The 21198-nt window shown below is 38.1% G+C and overlaps 1 protein-coding gene and 1 long non-coding RNA gene across 4 annotated transcripts in view; both read right to left on the reverse strand.

The window, feature by feature from the left end:
• The window catches only part of LOC124556845 (C2 domain-containing protein 5), a 226041-nt gene that overhangs the window by 171338 nt on the left and 33505 nt on the right, over window positions 1–21198 (reverse strand). For 2 of the 3 annotated variants that reach the window (XM_047130863.1, XM_047130865.1), the window contains exon 2: window positions 21043–21126. The exons of the other annotated variant lie outside the window; for it this stretch is intronic. In XM_047130863.1, coding sequence (XP_046986819.1) covers window positions 21043–21115 — 73 coding nt within the window. In that variant the 5' untranslated portion in view covers window positions 21116–21126. The remainder of the gene's footprint in view (window positions 1–21042; window positions 21127–21198) is intronic. 3 annotated transcript variants of the gene reach the window in all.
• Window positions 17618–20596, reverse strand: LOC124556846. The gene is made up of 2 exons (XR_006968707.1): window positions 19750–20596; window positions 17618–19561 (listed from the first exon to the last, which is right to left on the reverse strand). It is a non-coding gene; the product is annotated as an uncharacterized LOC124556846 (long non-coding RNA).

Raw genomic sequence — 21198 nt, forward strand, 5'->3', positions numbered from 1 at the left:
TATACATTCTAACTGGTCACAGATTTTTAGATTCAGAAAAATTTCAGAGTGTGAAATTAATAGCATCTGCTGTATAACAGTTATGCTTCTCAACAAGTTCATGCAACGATAGCTACTGAGGATCTATACAAGGGCGATATACTTGACGACAATATTATGGAAATGGAAGAGGATGTAGATGAAGATAAATGGGAGATACGATACTGCGTGGAGAGTTTGACAGAGTACTGAAAGACCTGAGTCGAAACAAGGCGATATACTTGACGACAATATTATGGAAATGGTAGAGGATGTAGATGAAGATAAATGGGAGATACGATACTGCGTGGAGAGTTTGACAGAGTACTGAAAGACCTGAGTCGAAACAAGGCCCCGGATTAGACAACATTCCATTAGAACTACTGACAGCCTTGGGATAGCCAGTCCTGAAAAAACTTTACCATCTGGAGAGCAAGATGTATGAGACAGGCAAAATACCCTCAGACTTCAAGAAGAATATAGTAATTCCAATCCCAAACAAAGCAGGTGCTGACAGATGTGAAAATTACTGAACAATCAGTTTAATAAGTCACGGATGCAAAATACTAACGCGAATTCTTTACAGATGAATGGAAAAACTGGTAGAAGCCGACCTCAGGGAAGATCGGTTTGGATTCCGTAGAAATGTTGGAACATGAGGCAATACTGACCCTACGATTTATCTTAGAAGCTAGATTAAGGAAAGGCAAATCTACATTTCTAGCATTTGTAGACTTACAGAAAGCTTTTGACAATGTTGACTGGAATACTCTCTTTCAAATTCTGAAGGTGGCAGGGGTAAAATACAGGGAGTAAAAGGCTATTTACAATTTGTACAGAAACCAGGGGATGGCAGTTATAAGAGTCGAGGGGCATGAAAGAGAAGCAGTGGTTGGGAAGGGAGTGAGACAGGGTTGTAGCCTATCCCCGACGTTATTCAATCTGTACATTGAGCAAGCAGTAAAGGAAACAAGAGAAAAATTCGGAGTAGGTATTAAAATCCATGGAGAAGAAATAAAAACTTTGAGGTTCGCCGATGACATTGTAATTCTGTCAGAGACAGCAAAGGACTTGGAAGAGCAGTTGAACGGAATGGATAGTGTGTTGAAAGGAGGATATGAGATGAACATCAACAAAAGCAAAATGAGGACAATTGAATGTACTCAAATTAAGTCGGGTGATGTTGAGGGAATTAGATTAGGAAATGAGACACTTAAAGCAGTAAAGGAGTTTTGCTATTTGGGGAGCAAAATAACTGATGATGGTCGAAGTAGAGAGGATACAAAATGTAGACTGGCAATGGCACAGAAAGCGTTTCTGAAGAAGAGAAATTTGTTAACATTGAGTATAGATTTAAGTGTCAGGAAGTCGTTTCTGAAAGTATTTTTATGGAGTGTAGCAACTTATTGAAGTGAAACATGGACGATAACTAGTTTGGACAAGAAGAGAATAGAAGCTTTCAAAATTTGGTGCTACAGAAGAATGCTGAGGATTAGATGGGTAGATCATATAACTAATGAGGAGGTACTGAATAGGATTGGGAAGAAGAGAAGTTTGTGGCACAACTTGACTAGAAGATGGGATTGGTTGGTGGGACATATTCTGAGGCATCAAGGGATCACCAATTTAGTATTGGAGGGCAGCGTGGAGGGTAAAAATCATAGAGGGAGACCAAGAGATGAATACACTAAACAGATACAGAAGGATGTACGTTGCAGTAGGTACTGGGAGATGATGAAGCTTGCACAGGATAGAGTACCATTGAGAGCTGCATCAAACCAGTCTCAGGACTGAAGACCACAACAACAACAACAGCTACAGACAACAACAACAACAACAACAACAATTAAAAGAAATGTGTGTTTTTGCAGAATTTTGTGCATAATTAAGTACAGTTTAGGGCAATAATGAAATAAAGTGTAAGCTTTCGTAACTCTCCATTTCGCATTTTTTTGTGTAAGTGGGAGTTTTTGTGCTTTTCTATTTTTCCAGTGGAATGTACAAGATCTCTAACAGATGTATTAGTTCACAAATTTACTTCCAGACTGAAAATCAGATATTCTTACATTGCACCCACACAATAACTAGTGCTAACTGTACACTTCCTTGTTAAATGTTCACTTGTAGTCATGCTTATTTGACTTCGTCACTCTCTCAATCAAAGGATCTGTTATTTTTTCAGTGCAATATGGTCTGCAGCTGCGATGAATGCGATGATGCCTTTAACTGCCAGTCTCTTTATTTCATATATGACTGTACAATTTTGCCCTTAGGCCATTTTCAAGTATCTAAAACAGAAGCATTATACATCGGATACGTTAGTGACACTTGTGATTTTGATTTAGGAACAAGTCATATCTGTAGATATACTAGGCGCATTATAGCTTACTTTATGGACAATTTTTTTGTAGTAAATTATGCAATGTATGTCATTGCTCCTATGACTCCTTGTCCTCGAAAGTAACATGCTCCTAAAACAGTGTAGAACCTCTCTAATTTATTTTATGAGCATAACATGATGACACAGCAACACCAAACATGGCATAATTTTCTACTAAAACATCAGTAAAGTAAGTTATATAATGTGCTTAGTATATCTACAGATATGACTTGTTCCTAAATCAAAATCACAAGTGTCACTATGTATCCAATGAATAATGCTTCCATTTTAGATACCTGAAAATAGCCTAAGGCTGAAATTGTTCAATCGTATATGAAATAAAGAGAATGGCTGTTGAAGGCATCACAAAAACATTCAAAGGATATGTTCTCAGGGGCCATAGTTCCTTTGCAGCTAACATTTCCTGGTAATTTACTTTTCTGTTCCCAGAATGAGGAGGAGGAGGAGATTAGTGTTTAACGTCCCGTCGACAACGAGGTCATTAGAGACGGAGCGCAAGCTCGGGTAAGGGAAGGATGAGGAAGGAAATCGGCCGTGCCCTTTCAAAGGAATCATCCCGGCATTTGCCTGAAGTGATTTAGGGAAATCACGGAAAACCTAAATCAGGATGGCCGGAGACGGGATTGAACCGTCGTCCTCCCGAATGCGAGTCCAGTGTGCTAACCACTGCGCCACCTCGCTCGGTCCCCAGAATGAGATTTTCACTCTATAGTGATTTGCGCTAACATGAAACTTGCTGGCAGGTTGAAGCTGTGTGCCACACCCAGACTCAAGCTCAGGACCATTGCCTTTCACAGTCAAGTGCTCTACTGACTGAGATACCCACGCGTGACTCATGAGCAGTCCTCACAGCTTTACTTTTCTGTTAGCATTTATAATAGATTGAATATAATCCATGTTTACACTCTACACGAAAGCCGATTCTTGCACAGTAAGCAACCAACTCCAAACACAAAGCACCATTTGTGAAAAAGTTTAAACTCAAGTAGTGATGCCTACCAACATAGTCACTTGACTAGAATAAAAATGAGGTATGGAGATCCATAAGGGCCTAAAGCACACCACTGTCAATTCCACATTTAAGTGAATATTAGATAAACCAGTGATACAGCTTTTAGTAAATTTTCATATATACAGTGTGGGCCTATAGCACAGATAAACCTGACTCACCATAAGATGAAAAGATTTCAGAAGCACGAATAAATGCTACAATCTCTCAATTGACGGCGATGTGTTTTAGGTCCTTAAGATTCTCACAAGGGAAACTCCCCTTCATACCCCACTCAGTTTTAGTGGTAAGAGGGCCCAGTGGACAGCCCATCAAAAACTGAACACAGATCAAGCGTGAAAACAGGAAGAAGGTGTACTGAAATGTGAAAAAAAAAAAGCGAAGTAGAAAGAGTGAATGGTCCAAGCTCAAGAAATACTACATTGAGCACAGGCAAAGAGCCATGGTGTCATGGTTAAGTGGCTACACAGCAAACAAGCCCATGTTCAAAGCTCCATTGTGCCATTTTTTTTTTTTTTCCTATCATTGATGTATCTGCTCATTGTTTTCAACTTTATGTCTGTGTCATGGTGTAACGACCGTTTGCAAAAGTGAGGTGTAAGGAAGAGATCTATAATGAAAGTCAATTCTGCACAACTACTCAATTAGCAGCCAAAAGTAAATGGCTTTCGAATGGGAACCATAAACATTCAATGCCAAGGTGATAAGTCAACCGAATCCTCCACCAGAAAACTCGTCTGGTGTGTCATACATGGCATTAGTGACAGTACATGTGTCACATGATAGGAATCTCTTACCAACGCACCTAATTTGTATGCCTGGTAATTGAGTGGGATATGCCTCCTTGCCTGATTTAGGTGTTTGTATGTGACCACTCCCAAGGAAATGATGAAAACATAATAGTTTGTCACATAAGCCGCAACAAATGAATGCAATAGTTTCACAATCACACACCTTTCCCTGTGATCTATCGAACCATATGTTTTAATGTTTTTGAAAATTTGTTCCATTTTGAAAGTTTTAACTCTTGTATTACTTTGTTGTAACACTGTTCACACCCATTTATTTGTTGTTTTCATTTCTGTGAGATGTCTATGTGGTTTCTCGCTTGCTCTCGCTATTCATCACATTTACTTGTGAAGTAATGTACTCTTACCACATGACTCATATTCTGTAACCACCAATGTATAGTACAACAATTGCTACAACTACAGGAAGAAAACAAACATTTCAGTGACTGGATGGACAGTTGACAATTTTATGAAAGAAATAAATACAAAAAATTGACACAAGGGAGTTTTGAACACTGCTCATTCACTTGGCAGTTCAACACCATGACCACTTATCCACAACGCCATAGCTGTGTAAGTATGCTCGATGTTCTATTTGTTAAGCTTGGTCCATTTGCTGTTTCTATTTTGCTATTTTTTCACAGTTCAGTAAACATTCTTCCTGTTTTTATGCTTGATCTGTGTTCAGTTTTTGAAGGACTATCCACTGGACCATCTTACCACTAAATCTGAAGGGGGAGGGGGGGGGGGGGGGGGGAGTTTCTCTTGTCAGCGCCTCAAATGGATTAATGTTTGATAAACTTCATAACTTAATACACAACTCAATAAGAAACCCACAAAATAGTTTTACTGACACTACAGCTTTAACATATACTGACGTTCAATCTAATTTTAGTAAAGTAAATAAGTGTCAATTAGCATGTCTGAGGAGTGGGCTATCACCTAGCAGGATCTATACTGAGCGAACAAGGGTAAAAGTCTGCCGCAGTGTACTACCACCTGGCAGCACTGACGGAAACATCTAGTTGAGTGGCAAGGGCTAGTGTGCACGTTGTTTATCAAATCTGTATGTATTTGGCCCATAAAGCAGTTATGCCACACAAGTTGCGCATGCACAAAAGCTCCTTAAAGTGTGCATAACTGCAGGTGTGCTCATGATCCTGATGCCAAGTTTCAGAGTCTAGAGGTTCAGTAGTGCGGTAGATTTAAGTGTTGTATCTTTCTGATTCCAGCATCTACGTCAAGATTAACAGCATTCAAAGAAAAATAGCAATAAATCCACAAGGTGTCGAAAGTTAGAGTGTTCACATGCTCTTGCGGTCTTACAAAGCAGCTGCCACTGCAGGGAAGCTAAGACAAAAGGGCTGAATGAAAAATGTGAAGAAATCAAAAGAGAAATGACTGACGGAAGGACTGACTCAGCATGTAGGAAAGTCAAAACAACATTTGGTGAAATTAAAAGCAAGGATGGTGACATTAAGAGTGCAATGGGAATTCCATTGTTAAATGCAGAGGAGAGAGCGGGTGGGTGGAAAGAGTACACTGAAGGTCTCTACGTGGGAGAAGATTTGTCTGATGTGTTGGAAGAGGAAACAGGAGTCAATTTCGAAGAGATAAGGGATCCAGTATTAGAATCACAATTTAAGAGAGCTTTGGATGACTTAAGGTTGAATAAGGCAGAAGATATTGATAACATTCCATCAAAATTTCAAACATCATTGGGGGAAGTGGCAACAAACAGACTATTCACACTGGTGTGTAGAATGATGAGTCAGCAACATACCATCTGACTTTTGGAAAAATATCATCCACACAATTCCAAAGACTGCAAGAGCTGATAAGTGCAAGAATTATTACACAATCAGCTTAACAGCTTATGCATCCAAGCTGCTGACAAGAATAATACACAGAAGAATGGAAAGAAATTGAGGATGTATTGCGTGATGATCAGTTTGGCTTTAAGAGAGGTAATGGTACCAGAGAGGCAATTCTGACGTTGCAGTTGATAACGGAAGCAAGATGAAACAAAAATCAAGATACGCTCATAGGGTTTGTAAGAATAAAGTGCTCGGATTAAAAAGGACTTAAGACAGGAATGTAGTCTTTCACCCCTACTGTTCAATCTGTATATCAAAGAAGCAATGCTGGAAATAAAAGAAAGGTTCAGGAGTGGAATTAAAATTCAAGGTGAAAGGATATCAATGATACAATTTGCTGATGACATTGCTATCCTGAGTGAAAGTGTAGAAGAATGACATGATCTGCTGAATGGAATGAACAGTCTAATGAGTACAGAATATGGATTGAGAATAAATTGAAGAAAGACGAAAGTTATGAGAATTAGCAGAAATGAGAACAGCATGAAACTTAACATCAGGATTGATGGTCACTAAGTAGATGAAGTTGAGGAATTCTGCTACCTAGGCAGCAAAATAACCCATGAGGGACAGAGCAATGAGGACATCAAAAGCAGACTAGCACTGGTGAAAAGGGCGTTCCTGGCCAAGAGAAGTCTACTAGTAAGAAACATAGGCCTTAATTTGAGGAAGAACTTTCTGAGAATGTATGTTTGGAGCACAGCATCGCGTGGTAGTGGAACATGGACTGTGGGAAAACCAGAACAGAAGAAAATTGAAGTATTTGAGATGTGGTGCTACAGACAAATGTTGAAAATTAGGTGGACTGATAAGGTAAGGGATGACGAGGTTCTGCTCAGAATCGGAGAGGAAAGGAATATGTGGAAAACACTGACAAGAAGAAGGGCCAGGATTATAGGACATCTGTTAAGACATCAGGGAATGACTTCCATGGTACTAGAGGTAGCTGTAGAAGGCAAAAACTTGAGAAGAAGACAAAGATTGGAATACATCCAGCAAATAATTGAGGGCGTAGGTTGCAAGTGCTACTCTGAGATGAAGTGGCTGGCACAGGAGAGAAATTTGTGGCGGGCCATATCAAACCAGTCAGAAGACTGATGACTAAAATAAAAGTGTCCTGTTACTATATCCCACTCTTTATTTAGCAGGCACTTGCTCTGGACTAAAATCCCAGGTGCTTGTAATGCTTGTTGCAATTCATTACAGTCCAATGATTCATCCAAACAATCGGGAGTTTTTAAACATTAATCAATGAGTTCCATTTGAGCGCGAAAAAAGCAAGGGAAGTACTTAGTGCACCTAGGCAGGGTTAAGCATGCCTAGGAGACACACAGCATTCCACCATTGTGCCTCACAGTGGTTACTTAAGTATACCCAGAGCTTACAGTTATGAAGGACTTGATGATGCTCACCAGTCCCTAGCTCAGGGATCAACCTAGAACTCAGCCAATGAAGACTGAACACTATGTAACACTTGACATTTTGCAAGACCCAGGAGGTAAGTTTCACTTATCAAATGTCACAGAGGTGAGAAGCATTACTCCCTTCACTAAGATTACAACAATGCTATATACAGGGATGATCTACCATTCAAAAGAAACATAAAAGTGTAGATGAACAGCAAATTACATAAGATACCCAAGTGACAGATTTTTCTGAGTCCTCAATCTTTTGACTGGTTTAATGCAGCCCGCCTTCAATTCCTCTCCCGTGTCAACTTCTTCATCTGAGAGTAACTCATGCAATCTGTGTCCTCAATTATTTGGTGGATGTATTCCAATCTCTGTTTTCCACTACAGTTTTTACCTTATACAGCTCCCTCTGGTACCATGGAAGTTATTCTGTGATGTCTTAACAGATCTCTTAGCATCCTGTTTCTTCTTCTTGTCAATGTTTCCAATATATTCCTTTCCTCACTGATTCTCCAGAGAACTTCCTCATCCCTTACAAGTACACCTAATTTTCAACATTCTTCTCTAGCACCACATCTCAAATGCGTCACTTCACTTCTTTTCTGGTTTCTCACAATCCATGTTTCACTACCATACAATGTTGTGCTCCAAATGTACAGCCTAAGAAATTTCTTCCTCAAATTAAGGCCTATGTTTGACAGTAGTTAACCTCTTTTGGCCTGGAATGCCCTTTTTGCCAGTGCTAGTCTGCTTTTTATGTCCTCCTTGCTCCATCCTTCAGGGGTTATTTAAATGTCTAGATAGCAGAATTTCTCAACTTCATCTACCACGTGATAATCAAATCTGACGTTAAGTTTCATTTCTATTGCTTATCATTGCTTTCGTCTTTCTTCGATTTACTCTCAACCCATATTCTGTACTCATTAGACTGTTCATTCCATTCGGCATATTCTGTAAATCTTCTTCACTTTCACTGAAGATAGCAATGTCATCAGTGAATATTACCATTGATATCCTTTCACCTTGAATTTTTATTCAACTCTGGAATCATATTTTATTTCCGTCACTGCTTCTTCGATATATAGACTGAGCAGTACACCCCTGTCTTACACCCTTTTTAATTCAAGCACTTCATTCTTGGTCTTCCACTCTTACTGTTCCCTCTTGGCTCTTGTACATATGTTACATTATCCATCTTTCCCTATAACTTATCCTATTTTTCCCAGAATTTTGAACATATTAAACCATTTTACATCAGTGAATGTATAAGACGACAAATTCTATGAATGTGTGGCTGGATATGAAGTAAATAAATCTATTTCAGTTTTTCACAAGAAAAATGTACTCAGTGCCATCTAATTAGAATCTGCAGACAGCATACGAAGACAATAAACCACAAGTTGAAAGCCATAGGAAAATTATGTATTATCAACAAATATAGTGTCCTGGGACTCTTACCCTTCCGAAAGGGTTAACGGTTCTCTATCTCCCACAATTCAGTCTCATGTCAATGAATGAGTCTGTACACACAAGATGTCTGCAGATGAAAAATGAAAGAAAGCAGTCATCAACCCAAGTATTTATTTAAACACCAATGTGCTTAACAAAATGCTGAGCTATTGGAGACAGAATGCACTTACCCTCCAATAATGTGAGAACCAGCTCAGCTATCAGTTACAATGGAGAGTCATAGTTTAAAGTGTAGTGGCCAAACTATTATGTAACTCTGTATTTTCCCTACCCTCAGTTTCGTAGTCCCCAACGTTTGTCATTCACCAAGCCAGAAAGCTACAGAGAACTAAAGCATAAGCATATACGATGTATTCAGTTGATATCTGATGGTAATGAACTGCTGCTGTTGGCTCTCGGTTTGAATTAAAAATACATTGCTTTGTACCAACAAAAACACTTGAAAAAAGTGTAGCTCTGGTATACACACCACCTAGATTCACTGAAAATTTCAGCATTTGGATATGAGTTCCTCTATGCCTGCAATACATATCACTTCTGTTTTCAGCTATATCATGAAGCACAGCCAGTTTAAAAATGAGCTACTCATGAAACAAATTCTGTATGGTTGTATATCATGAAGCTCCCATGAATTTTGCTCACTGCCACAAAGTAAAATGACTGGTTATGCATTACATGTGAGTGGATGCCAAACTATAAGACGTGAATAGTTAAACCTTACTCTGTATGGAAAAATTTGATGATGATGAGTAGTGTTTTAGGGCGCACAACAACGAGGTTATCAGCGCCCGAAAAATTTGATGATGTCTGTCATGGGAACGGATTAAATACTATGTGTAGAAGCCATGCTTATACTACCTAATTGTCCTTTACTCATGAGAAATTATCATTTCTTCTTTTATCATTATCAGACAATGAACTTCCAACTATAAAGTCAAAGCTATTTCTTGTAAGGACATAAAAGTGTGGATTATTTTATCTAATTTAAGAATTATAAAGAAGACTACTTAGAAAATCAACATACACTGCCTGACAAAAAAAGTGAAGCACCCAGAAGACCTGGTCAGATGTCAACCTAATTTGATACACGTACAGATCATGAGTGGCATTGTGGGTCTCCATTTGGACAGCTGGTTGAATCAATCAATATACAGATTTGTGGGGCATTCAGAAAGTGACAGTGGCAGGATGATGGACTGTGTGGGCACATATTCATTTTTAAGTTTCTAGTTGACCACATCTGACTACCATATGGGAGGGTCACCATGTTGTGCACCAGGAACATCATAACATCTTCACACCTACAGTTGTCATTCCAGAACAAGTAATGGGGTCACTGCAGCATTCAGTGTCATCCTGCACCATTGGTTAAAGAGTGGCAGACTGACCTAGGGAATTACCATAACATTTGTAGGCTGTTGTTAACACCACAATACAAATGGCTGCATTTGAAGTCGTGCCATGATTGGGAAACATGGATTGTAGATGAATAGCACCACATTATATTCTGTGATGAACTGCAGTACCCCAGATGAACATTGTCAGTGAGTATAACAGTAAACCTAAGAAGAGGTCCCACTCTCCCAATGTTTTGGAAAGTCTCAGCATTGTGGCACAGATTATACACCAAAAAGACAAATGAGACAAACAATTAAGGCCGGAAAGGAATACAGACAACATTGTGTGTTACTTGCTTTGTGGCCTTCACGTTCACCCTGGTTGCCACGTGCCACACCTCACAATGACCACGCAGTGCAAAGAGCACCAATTGTTCTCTGCTACAAGCTTCATATTTATTTTCAATGTGGTCTTACAGCACAGTACTGAAAACAGAAAAGGGATAGCTAAGGATACAATTGCCCAGAAGCTGAAGAAAAATGAACTTATATTTTGCAGTTTGAGACCATTTATTGTTTGTGATATGAAAAGTCATATGGAATGTATATATTTTGAAGACAAAGCATAAAATGACTGCATCCAATGCCAAGGTCAGGACACAATTAGGAATGAGACAATAGAAGAAACATGCCTGTATTTTCAATGATAATATAAACAAAGCTGGTATGTAACACAGAGACCAGCAAATGGGCTACTACTGTTTTCAGAGGAAGCAAATAAAGCAGTGGAAGAAAGCTTTTTTTTCACATTTTCATGATGACATTTGTAAAATCATATGTTTCATATAAAAATTCAAGGCCTGTTAGCAAGCATTTTGTTGAATTTGATACTGAATTTGCAGCAGCTTTGATCAACAGAGGAGGCCTGTTTGAATCAACTCCCACACCAAATAGTTCACCTCTAAACAGACTCAATTGAAGACATTTTCTTAAATTGATTTCAGTGACAGACGTGTCAAAATGCCCTGGGAGGAGATATAAAGTTTGTGTAGAACGAACCAAGGCAAGATCTCAGAACATGACAACAAAATATACCAGGGAGTATTGTGAAGAATATGACGTAGGACTTCGTCTTTCAAAAGGCTTTGAAATTTTTCATACTACGGCAAGTGTAACTAAGTAATTTTCAATAAAAAATTCAATTTCACAGAATTTCATTTTTAGTACCAGCAACTTAGAATTACACCTCCATACAGGAAACAAAAGACAAAAAAATTTCTGTTGTTTTGTACACAACACATTTTCATTTTGATAAAAAAAAGTCACTAATGTAAGTCTATGGTTCTTTGCAGTATTTCATAAAAGAAAGACTCCACTTCCTAATGCAAAAAACTGACTTAAGGTCCATGGAATGGAAGCTGCTACACAAAATTCAGAAAAACTATCACAAACCACAGTATCAGCTATCTGAACTACACCTTAGCTGCCCAATCCACGAAGTATTAACATGTATTGAGAAATAGCTTAAACAGAGGAAGTGGCAAGGGACGGAAGGGGAGGTTACCGATTTGTCATTTTGAACTACAGTTACACTCCGCATCCCTTCTTACAATGTGTGGCAGCGATTACTTGCGTACCACTAAAACTTCCTCATTTTCCTGTTCCATTCACACTATGACGTGTAGGAAGTACTACTATTGTTATGCCTGTAAAGCACTTCAAATTTCCCTGATTTTACCATTTTGGTCTCATCTGTTTCCTACATGGCAAGGGTATCATATTTTGAGCAACACTCAAGAACTCATTGAATAAGTTCTTGGTATGTTAGCTCCTTTGAGGGTGAATTACATTCCTCTATGATTTTTTCAATGAATCTAAGTATGAAAACTACCTTTACAACTTTTTTTGTGGTTGTTCTACTTTATATCACTCAGGATGCACACTCCAAGATATTTACCAGTTGTGACTATAGGGTGTATACACAAACAAGGGAAAAAAACGATTTCTTCGCTGCTAAAAATATACTTTTTCCTGGGTGAAAATACACTTTACCCCACAGGAAAGTACATTTTCTCCATGGTAAGTGTCAATATACTCTCTCTCAGAGCTGTAAAACTTTTCAGTCCTTAGAATGGTAATTGTTTCAAGTGTTTTATAGACCGACACAGAGATTCATAGCACTTTAGAAAATGAAACACAGAAAAGAAAAAGAAAATAAAAACATGTTTTGAGAAGCTCTTTGATGCGTCGCAACATGGGCACTGCATATTTTCATATTATGAAGGTATAAAAACAAGTTCCGCCAAATATAGCATGGTAGCTTCCGAAGCACTGAAACTGAGATTGCAATGTGCTTTTGTCAGCCAATCATAGCTCACGTCACATGATCTCACCAGCCAGTGACAGCAGATATTCAGAGCAGAGGACACATGACGTAGTCAGTCAATAGCAGACACACAATTAAGAAAAGTTAAGGGTTTTAATTGAGATACATAACAGTGCTGCTACAAGAAAAGCTACGCTTTCACATACAATATTGGCCATCCAAAACTTTTTGCTGTTTTTTTCTAAGGGTGTGGTTAGGCAGGATCCTAAGAGAACAGCTTATTTTGCAGCAGCTGAACATTTCTGACAAGCAAGATTATAAATTTCAGAGCTGTTCTCCGAACATTTCGTGGGTCACCTGGTCGAATACATGTTCCATCGAGCACTTCGACTTTTTCGTAATAAAACCAATCATGTGTGAAAGCACTCGAGAACCCACCTTGCAATAATTTGAACTACACCCTATGAAAGAACTAAAATAAATGTAAAAACCTAACCTTAAAGCTTGGTCTTTTTTAAGACGTATTACCCTTTAAGATATATTAAACACAAATGTGATAGTAAAATTTGAAATCATGGCTTAAATGGCTGGTCTTCTGGGCCTGAAGTTTTTCTAAGCAGATAGTACTCAAAGTGTTAAGTTTTGAATGAGAGTCAAATGCTCCACAATTTAAGAAATTCATCACATATTCCCACACATAATATTATTAATCTTGCATAAAAGGGAATTTACTTTGAAAGTAACACTTCTCAAACCACCATTCGCAATATTTTCCCACGACCTATTAGAAACATAAACAGCTACGACATCATGCTCATCAAAAACTGTTTGCTGTTACCACATATTGCACAGTCTTCGTCCTAAAGCCTTTCGACACAGTCTGCTGTCAGCAGACATTTGTGTGTGCACTGTATTTTGCAGTTGTAAATGGTGCATTTTCTTTGCAATTAAATTTTTATTTTGGTGTTATTCTCTCATTTATGTTTTATTGGGATCAAAAATTCCTGGAACTGAAAAAATTCCCATGTTCTTCTCATATTTTTCCTAGATTTTCAAGTCCCGGGGCATAAACGCTCTGGACTACTGTGAGTGATTGATCGTCAAGAACGTAATCATACAATAATGGATTTTTCTTCCTATTTGCGAATAACACTTTACTCTTGTTTACACTGAGGGTCTACTGCACAACCCCAGCACCAAGCAGTGACCCATTTCGGGTTTTCCTGTGTTTTGCAAAAATTTTCTGACATTTCGACTTCCCTACATACAGTAGCTTCATCTACAAAGAGTCTCATGATGCTCTAATGGATCCCATATACCTGGTGTTTAGCAGTAGAGGTTTTTGAGACTGCTCACATATAAAAGGTATGTCTAAAGGTAAATATCACATCTGATGACGCCTGCCCATAAAGAACAATATGCTGTCTTCTATCTAACAGAAATCCTCAACCTAATAGCATGGTTTTTACAACATTCAATAAGCTGGTATTCTGTTCAACTGGGTGACAATGTGGAACTGTACTGAATGTTTTCAAGAAGTCAAGGGACATGGCATGAAAAAAGCTTTCTGAATCTCATGAACAAACAGAGTGAAGAGAGTTTCACATAATTCCTGTTTGCAGAGTCCACACTGATTCCAGCAGAGGAGATTTTTAATTTCCAGGAATGTCATAACACACTAGCATAGAACATATCTACAATATAAGCCAGTAATTACAACCAATTGCTTTTCAGCAATTCTGAGACAGTTAAAAGACCAAACTAAAATGCCATTTTCCTCAGCTAAACAATTTTAGAAGACAGAATTCAGTACTTCAGCATTTTATGTGACATCCATTGTTTCAGTTGCAGTATGATGACTGAATGATTATATAAATGACTTTGGTATGTTTACTGCCTTCAGGTAATCTTGTCACAGCGTTCTCCCTATGCTCATTGTGCTATACAATAAACAGCCAGAAAAGGCAATGGTCTCACTGAAAAGATGACATTTTTCTTGAATTCCTGCTCAGCTGTACAAAGCTGGAGAACAGTACTGAAGTTGTATTATGGAAAGACCAACTGCTGACAACATAAACAACAAGAAAATTGTGTGTGATGTTTCTGCAAATGGAATAATAGTAGTATAGGAAGTGAATTATACAGAGCGACAGGTATCCACTTACAGCACCGAAACAGATAAGGGTTCCAGTGGACTGAAAAGATGAAGACACAACAAAATTATTGCTAAACAAAATATTAGCCTCCCATCAATTTGTCAGAATTTTCATTGCAGTATTAGGGTCCCAAAAAAGTGCAACAGAGTAGAATATATTGCACTACTTGATGCCACACTCACATACTCCCATTGTAATAGAAACTAAAGTGCATAATAACCGGTAAGCATCTACATTTGGAAACGGATCTCTCATGCACTACCTTTTCCTTTCTTTTCCTTTTTTTGCCTTTAACAATAGATAGGCAGTGAAAATTGCAACAAAAGCAGCCTAAAGAATAACGTCTTTTGTTTCAGAATCATAAATGAGATAGTTCCGATAAATGTTTGAATAATCTGCTCAAAATTTTTTCAACAAGTACACGTAATTAAAAATGAAACTCAGTTCATAATGGAACAGTATTCTGGATCATCTAATACACAAAATTACATACAGCTGTACTTCATTAAACTTCTCTAGTGCAAACTATGAAAAACCACTTACCATAAATGTTAATAAAGTAGCTGGGAAATCTGGTGTAATAAATATGAACACATATATTATTCTGTTATCTTTGTTTTTCAGTCAACATTTTACAAATACAGCTGTAATCATTCCAAAACTAGCAAAATAACTCATTTAATACTTTAATAAAATTTCATTCAAAAACTATAAGTTTGTCTGCTGGTATGAAACATACATTAATGCTATGAGAAGTTAATCAAAGTGATCAAGTCAACGTCAATAAATATCAAAAGCAGAAAGATATTGTACAACAGCTTTAATTTTCACCTTTAAAAATTTAGTTATGAAATTAAGGTTTTGTCTGCGGCTACATCTCTGCAGTTCTGGTACACATTAAAATCCAAGCACCACAGTATTCTAGCACACAACTAGAGGATTTAAAACAAAGGGCCACAGCCCCCAAGTACAGTAAGCACTAAGGGAACAGCACAGTAATAAATATTCCATGCTGAGTAGGCAGAAGAGTACAGCAACAGTGCTCTATCATATAACACAGTGATTAGGTGGCATAGATGCTCCCAGTGTGGTCCGGCAAGGTCAAAGAATGAAATTATTTTGCAAAGAACTAAGAATTGGAAGAGGAGCGGAGGCCCTGGTGCATATAACAATTGAAGTGATAGTGGGAAAAGTGAATATCAGCCATGGATCAATTTTCAGCATCTTAATACACCATTTTGAACATGACTGGACAGGAAGCACCGGAAATGTCGCATGCAGCTGTGTCAATCTAGATGACTTCTTTAGCTATCTAATCACAATGGACGAGTGCTGTGTCTATCACCATGATATCAAAACAAAGGAACAAAGTAAGCAGTGCAAACACACAAATCCACTACCACCAGAAAAGGAAACAAGTCAACCATATCATCGGGCATGGCAATACTGGGCTCTTTTTTGGGACTATCATGATGTGGTGTTAACAGAGTATGCTCAAGAGGGGAGAAAACATCACAGGAGCATGCTACTGAACGTTACAGAAGGCTGTTAAGATTGAGTTTCTCAGGAAGCTGTCCATGAGGGCATTCTGCACAGGACACAATCACACATGCTGCTTCTTTGGGATATCTAAATTTGGCACACCTCTCATATTCTACTGAAACAACACTCAGTTACTTTTTAGATGAAGAAACTGTTGCAGAGTAGGCATTTCCAGAATTATGATGACATGATTTTCAAGGTGGAACATTTCCCGAACAACCAAAATGCAGCCTTCTACAATCAAGTTCTCCACAAAATCACTCATTCAGAAAACATGTCGCATTGATGGAGGAGTATGTAGAGTAGGTCTGGCACCATCAACAAGTTTCATGGTCGCACCTCGATTTTTTCGAGCTGATGATTAAAACGTTACGACCACGCCAATACATAATTTATTCCAAAAAATACAGTTCAGTTTACTAAATACACTAATTTCATTTACAAACTTAATTTGATGAAAAAAATTCTCTAGTAACCATAAAAAGTGATAACACTTCAGTAGTTTGGATTCTCGATCATACATTATATCCGTTTGATTTGAAATAAAATTTGTGGTAATCTAGCTGCAACAGCAGTAACACCTTCTAGTCTTGACGGGGAAGCAATATGCTCATCTCTTCTTCAATACTCACACAGTCTTTCTTTCAAATTAATACACATAGTTAATAATGCTTTGCTCGTACACCTTTTCATTTTTTAATAAAATTATCTACAAGGATAAATTGTGACAAGGTCACTGATCTACACTAACTAGTTTATTTCAACTTCTGGAAATTCTTCCACGATATTTTCTTGGCAAAATCACCAACATGCTGTATCATTTCAATACCCATTTGGCTTATATCCCAAATGACCATCAATGCAACTAAGTCTTAATACTTCCAAAACATTACAACATTGAAACTCATTCAAACTTACATTCAGCAGATCACTTACATTTCTGTTAAAGATGCATCTGCAGTTCAGCAATGTTTAATAATCTAAAATGGCAGAACTTCTGTTGTAATAAAAAGATACCATAAACTGGGGCGTCTTTGGGACGGATTTTAGTATTTTCCTGGATTTCTGAAGAGCTTTAGCATATTAAATGACTAAATGAAAGTTAGTTTTATATATTTAACCTTCCTCTATTTGAATGTGAAATGCATTTTGCTCTGTAACCATTCCTTGCCAAGTGAGACCCCTCAGATTTTGTCCCAATTTTACCCCATGGGTTGGGGTAACATAGAGACAAGTCATTTTTCAGGCTAAAGCCAATAAAGAAAAAAAAACTGTGCAAATGTTAGACTATCAACTCTTTATTTGGATAATACTGGCTCTACCACAATGACTTAAAAGTAATAGTAACATAGAAATTCTGAAAAAATTAATAATTACACACATTAAAGAATTTGAGAAATTAATGGGTAACTGTGACCAGATAATAAATCATGAAAAAATGCAAATCACCAAAAAATAAAAAAAGACATCTCGGAAAATTCAGTCCGGCACGTACAGTCCCAACTCCTTAACATAAAAAATACCTTGATGACCAATTTTCTCCAACGGGCTGATGATTTGGAAATGCCTTCTGCAACATATTCTAGAAGATCCTATTTCTCGGGCCACTTCCACTTGTTTCCACATTTTTCCACACATTTTTCCATGGTGCAGACCACATAACCCTCTGTTGTTCTTTCTGTGACTTATCCTGGATACAGTTTACCTTCATATGGAATAAGTACGTACATCTAACAGCACACATTCTCTGTTTGGTTCCCATGGGACACAACCAAGTGGGTTGGTACAGGCTAATCAGTGTCTTTAGACCCATCTTCTTCATCCTCAACATCCATGGTTACACTGTCATCCAATTCTATAAGGAACAGAAGACGATCTCTCGTCAGTACCATTGTCCGTGTCCTCTTTGTTTACCATTGTCTTTGCCAGATGAGGAGCTCTCTGTGCAGTTTTAGTTCCTTTTACTGAAGTGGATGGCTCGTTCATCTTGCCAGCAAGAACATCAGCTGCATAAATGCTCTTCCCTGCAGGAACATTTACCCTTTTGCATATCACAGTCTGACGCTTCTGAATTGCTTCATTTTGCTTCTGCACGAGTTGATAACTGAAGGTGTCACCGGTGACTGCAGTGAGGTTTGTTTACTGAGCCATCATGAATGACGGAATCCTTTCCAGCATAATTTGGCAATTCAAGGGGTATTTGCCAGTTTTCTGAACAAGTTATCTCCTCTTGAGGTCATGAATTTCCACAGCTTCTTGAGCAAGGTGGGGAATTTGTCCTTGGGCCCAGAGCTACACCTGCTGCCCACTGCTGTCTGTTTCCAGTCCCCAAGGATCTTCTGCCACTGTACTTTCAAAGGTTGAAAGTATGCAACATCAAGCAGTTGCAAAGAGTGGGTTGCATTCAGTGGCAGTGCAATGAGTTTTATGTTATATTCTTCACACAACCAGAGCACTTCAAGATTAATAGGCAAGCTCAGGTTGTCACCTATAATAAGCTTAACACCATTTTGTTTTAAGATAGGCAGGAGTAACTGGATAGCCAATCCTATAGGCACTTACTGTAACACCACCCACTCTTGGTTCCGTTATACCTAGCTTCTGGTGGCCCATTTTCCATCCATGTGTCTCACAATTTTTCAGCTTTGTAATTTAAGATAAGGGGGGCAAGTGTTCCCACTGCATTACCACACACTATTAAGGAGTTGCATGTTTTTGACAAATTCTGTATTTGTTCAGGATACTTTGTTCCCCTTTTAGTAATTATTTTTGAACCCTGTGGTTCATCAACTAAATTGATTTCATCATAATTCCACAAATTCACAGATGGAACATCTTCCATCTCTATCTCCAGATTGTCAAAGAATGCATTCATGATTTCTTTGTCATTTTCTGCTCTTGCATACATGATGTTTTTCGTCAGCCCGAGTGTCAAAACAGCATTGTGCCCTTGCATAAATTGTCTTGCCCAGTCTATTCCAGGGAAGTTGTTTTTAAATCTGGCTTCCTTCCTGTTACATCTGTCAAGGCACGCCTTTACCATGCATCAGAGGTCAAATGTCCGCATGGGAAATCCAAAACTTGATAAAGCTATTGCACGGGAAACAAACCGTTCCTCTACACACACAATGCCTGCCAACTGTCCCCCACGCCTTTCTTTAACTTTTAGTAGAGGTGTGTTCTTTGGGATTCCATACTTTTGAGAAGCCTTCCCGACAGTTCCTAAAACAAAACAGATAATCAAAGTTAGTTACAACATATATGTGGGGTAACTTCGAGACAGTCCCAAAGCTGCCCCACGAAACATCTCATTATCGACAAAAGCAGCCAAACCAGTTACTAATTATGGGATGTTTTATTATATATTCACAGAACTGTTAGCTAAAGCATTTACAATGTGTTATATTTACCTGTCTTTTGTGGTCCAAAAGTAGTTCCACTTTTGTATGTGAAAGTTTGCAGCATGCTTATCACTTGTCACCACTGGCACGAATACGAAAATGGCTGCTGCCTAGCACAGGTGGTATGTGGAAATTTTGGAGATGGCCAATAGATGGCAGCAAAGATCAAAGCTAGTAGAGACCTCGGAAGCAACATGGTATCTCACAAGTTGCGGCCTGCACATTGAAGGATCGCTGACCTAATATTACCCTACCAGTCCCAAAGTAGTCCCAGTTTATGGTGGTTCCTTTTGACATATCAGGGTTAAAAGTAAACACCTTAGTTTACACACAATGGCAACAGATACATAAAACAACCAGTGACAAAACATTCACAAAGTTTAACATTTGATTGACACATGAAAAGCAACACTGTATTGCAGTCTGTAAACAAGATGTTCATTTTTCAACAGAGCAGAAGGCTGAAAGAAACAGCTCAAGCAGGATAAACCACATATAACCCCAGGAGGACACACAGATAGCCGGCAGGAAACTGGGAATACTACAGCTTAGTGGCTTATTTATAGCAAAATCATTGGAGGTGGATAACTGCCTCATTTACAGAAACATGGTAGAAAGAAAAGGTCATGGCTTTGTCAATGGAATCATTAGTTTGAAGGAGTTTTTGAAAACTAAAAATCCTTCTATCAGTATGATCAGATTGACATTTGCATCCTTAACTTTCCAAGAGATTTGAACCTCGTATTTGTCAAATGGCAATCTTGTTCCTTAAGCACAGTGTAACCTCTTTCCTTCAAATTGCATTATAAAAATTGGGAATTACTCAAAATCCACAACATTACTCTATGCATAAGGCACAAATGATTAGACTGAAACTACAAAAACTGATCATGGACAAATATAGGCTGCTATGAGCAAAAAACAGGCTGAAGAAATGATGAAGTGGATAAAAAATGGCTCATGGAAATGCTGGTCAAAAGATTAACATACTACTAAGGAACACACAAAAAATAAAATAGGCATAATTAACAGAAATGAAAAAGCTAAAAACAGATTACTGAGAACATGAAAACTGTAAAAAAGAAGAGAAAGGAATAACAAGGGTACAGAGAACAAGTGGGATGGGAAAAAGTGTACTTTGTGCTTAATCTAGTGTCAAGAGCCAAGACTGTTACTATCAGAAACACACACATTCATGGCCTAACACTGCTGAAAATCTGTTCCTCATTAACCATAACATATCATGCCCAAAACCTTATTCATCTCCATCTTAATCTATTTCACTCTGGAATGGTAACTTACAATCAGACAAATCAGGATTACAATCACTGGAATGTGGATCACTCCTCTCAACAGTATTTCTGGTTCCAGTCATTTCTCCTTCTCCTGTAAGGGTTCAATACAAATTTGACAGTTATTTCATTTGAGAAACAGCACAATTTTTCAAATCTCTTGCTG

The sequence above is a fragment of the Schistocerca americana genome, chromosome X (assembly GCF_021461395.2).
Source record: "Schistocerca americana isolate TAMUIC-IGC-003095 chromosome X, iqSchAmer2.1, whole genome shotgun sequence".
In the NCBI taxonomy this organism is placed as follows: Eukaryota; Metazoa; Arthropoda; class Insecta; order Orthoptera; family Acrididae; genus Schistocerca; species Schistocerca americana.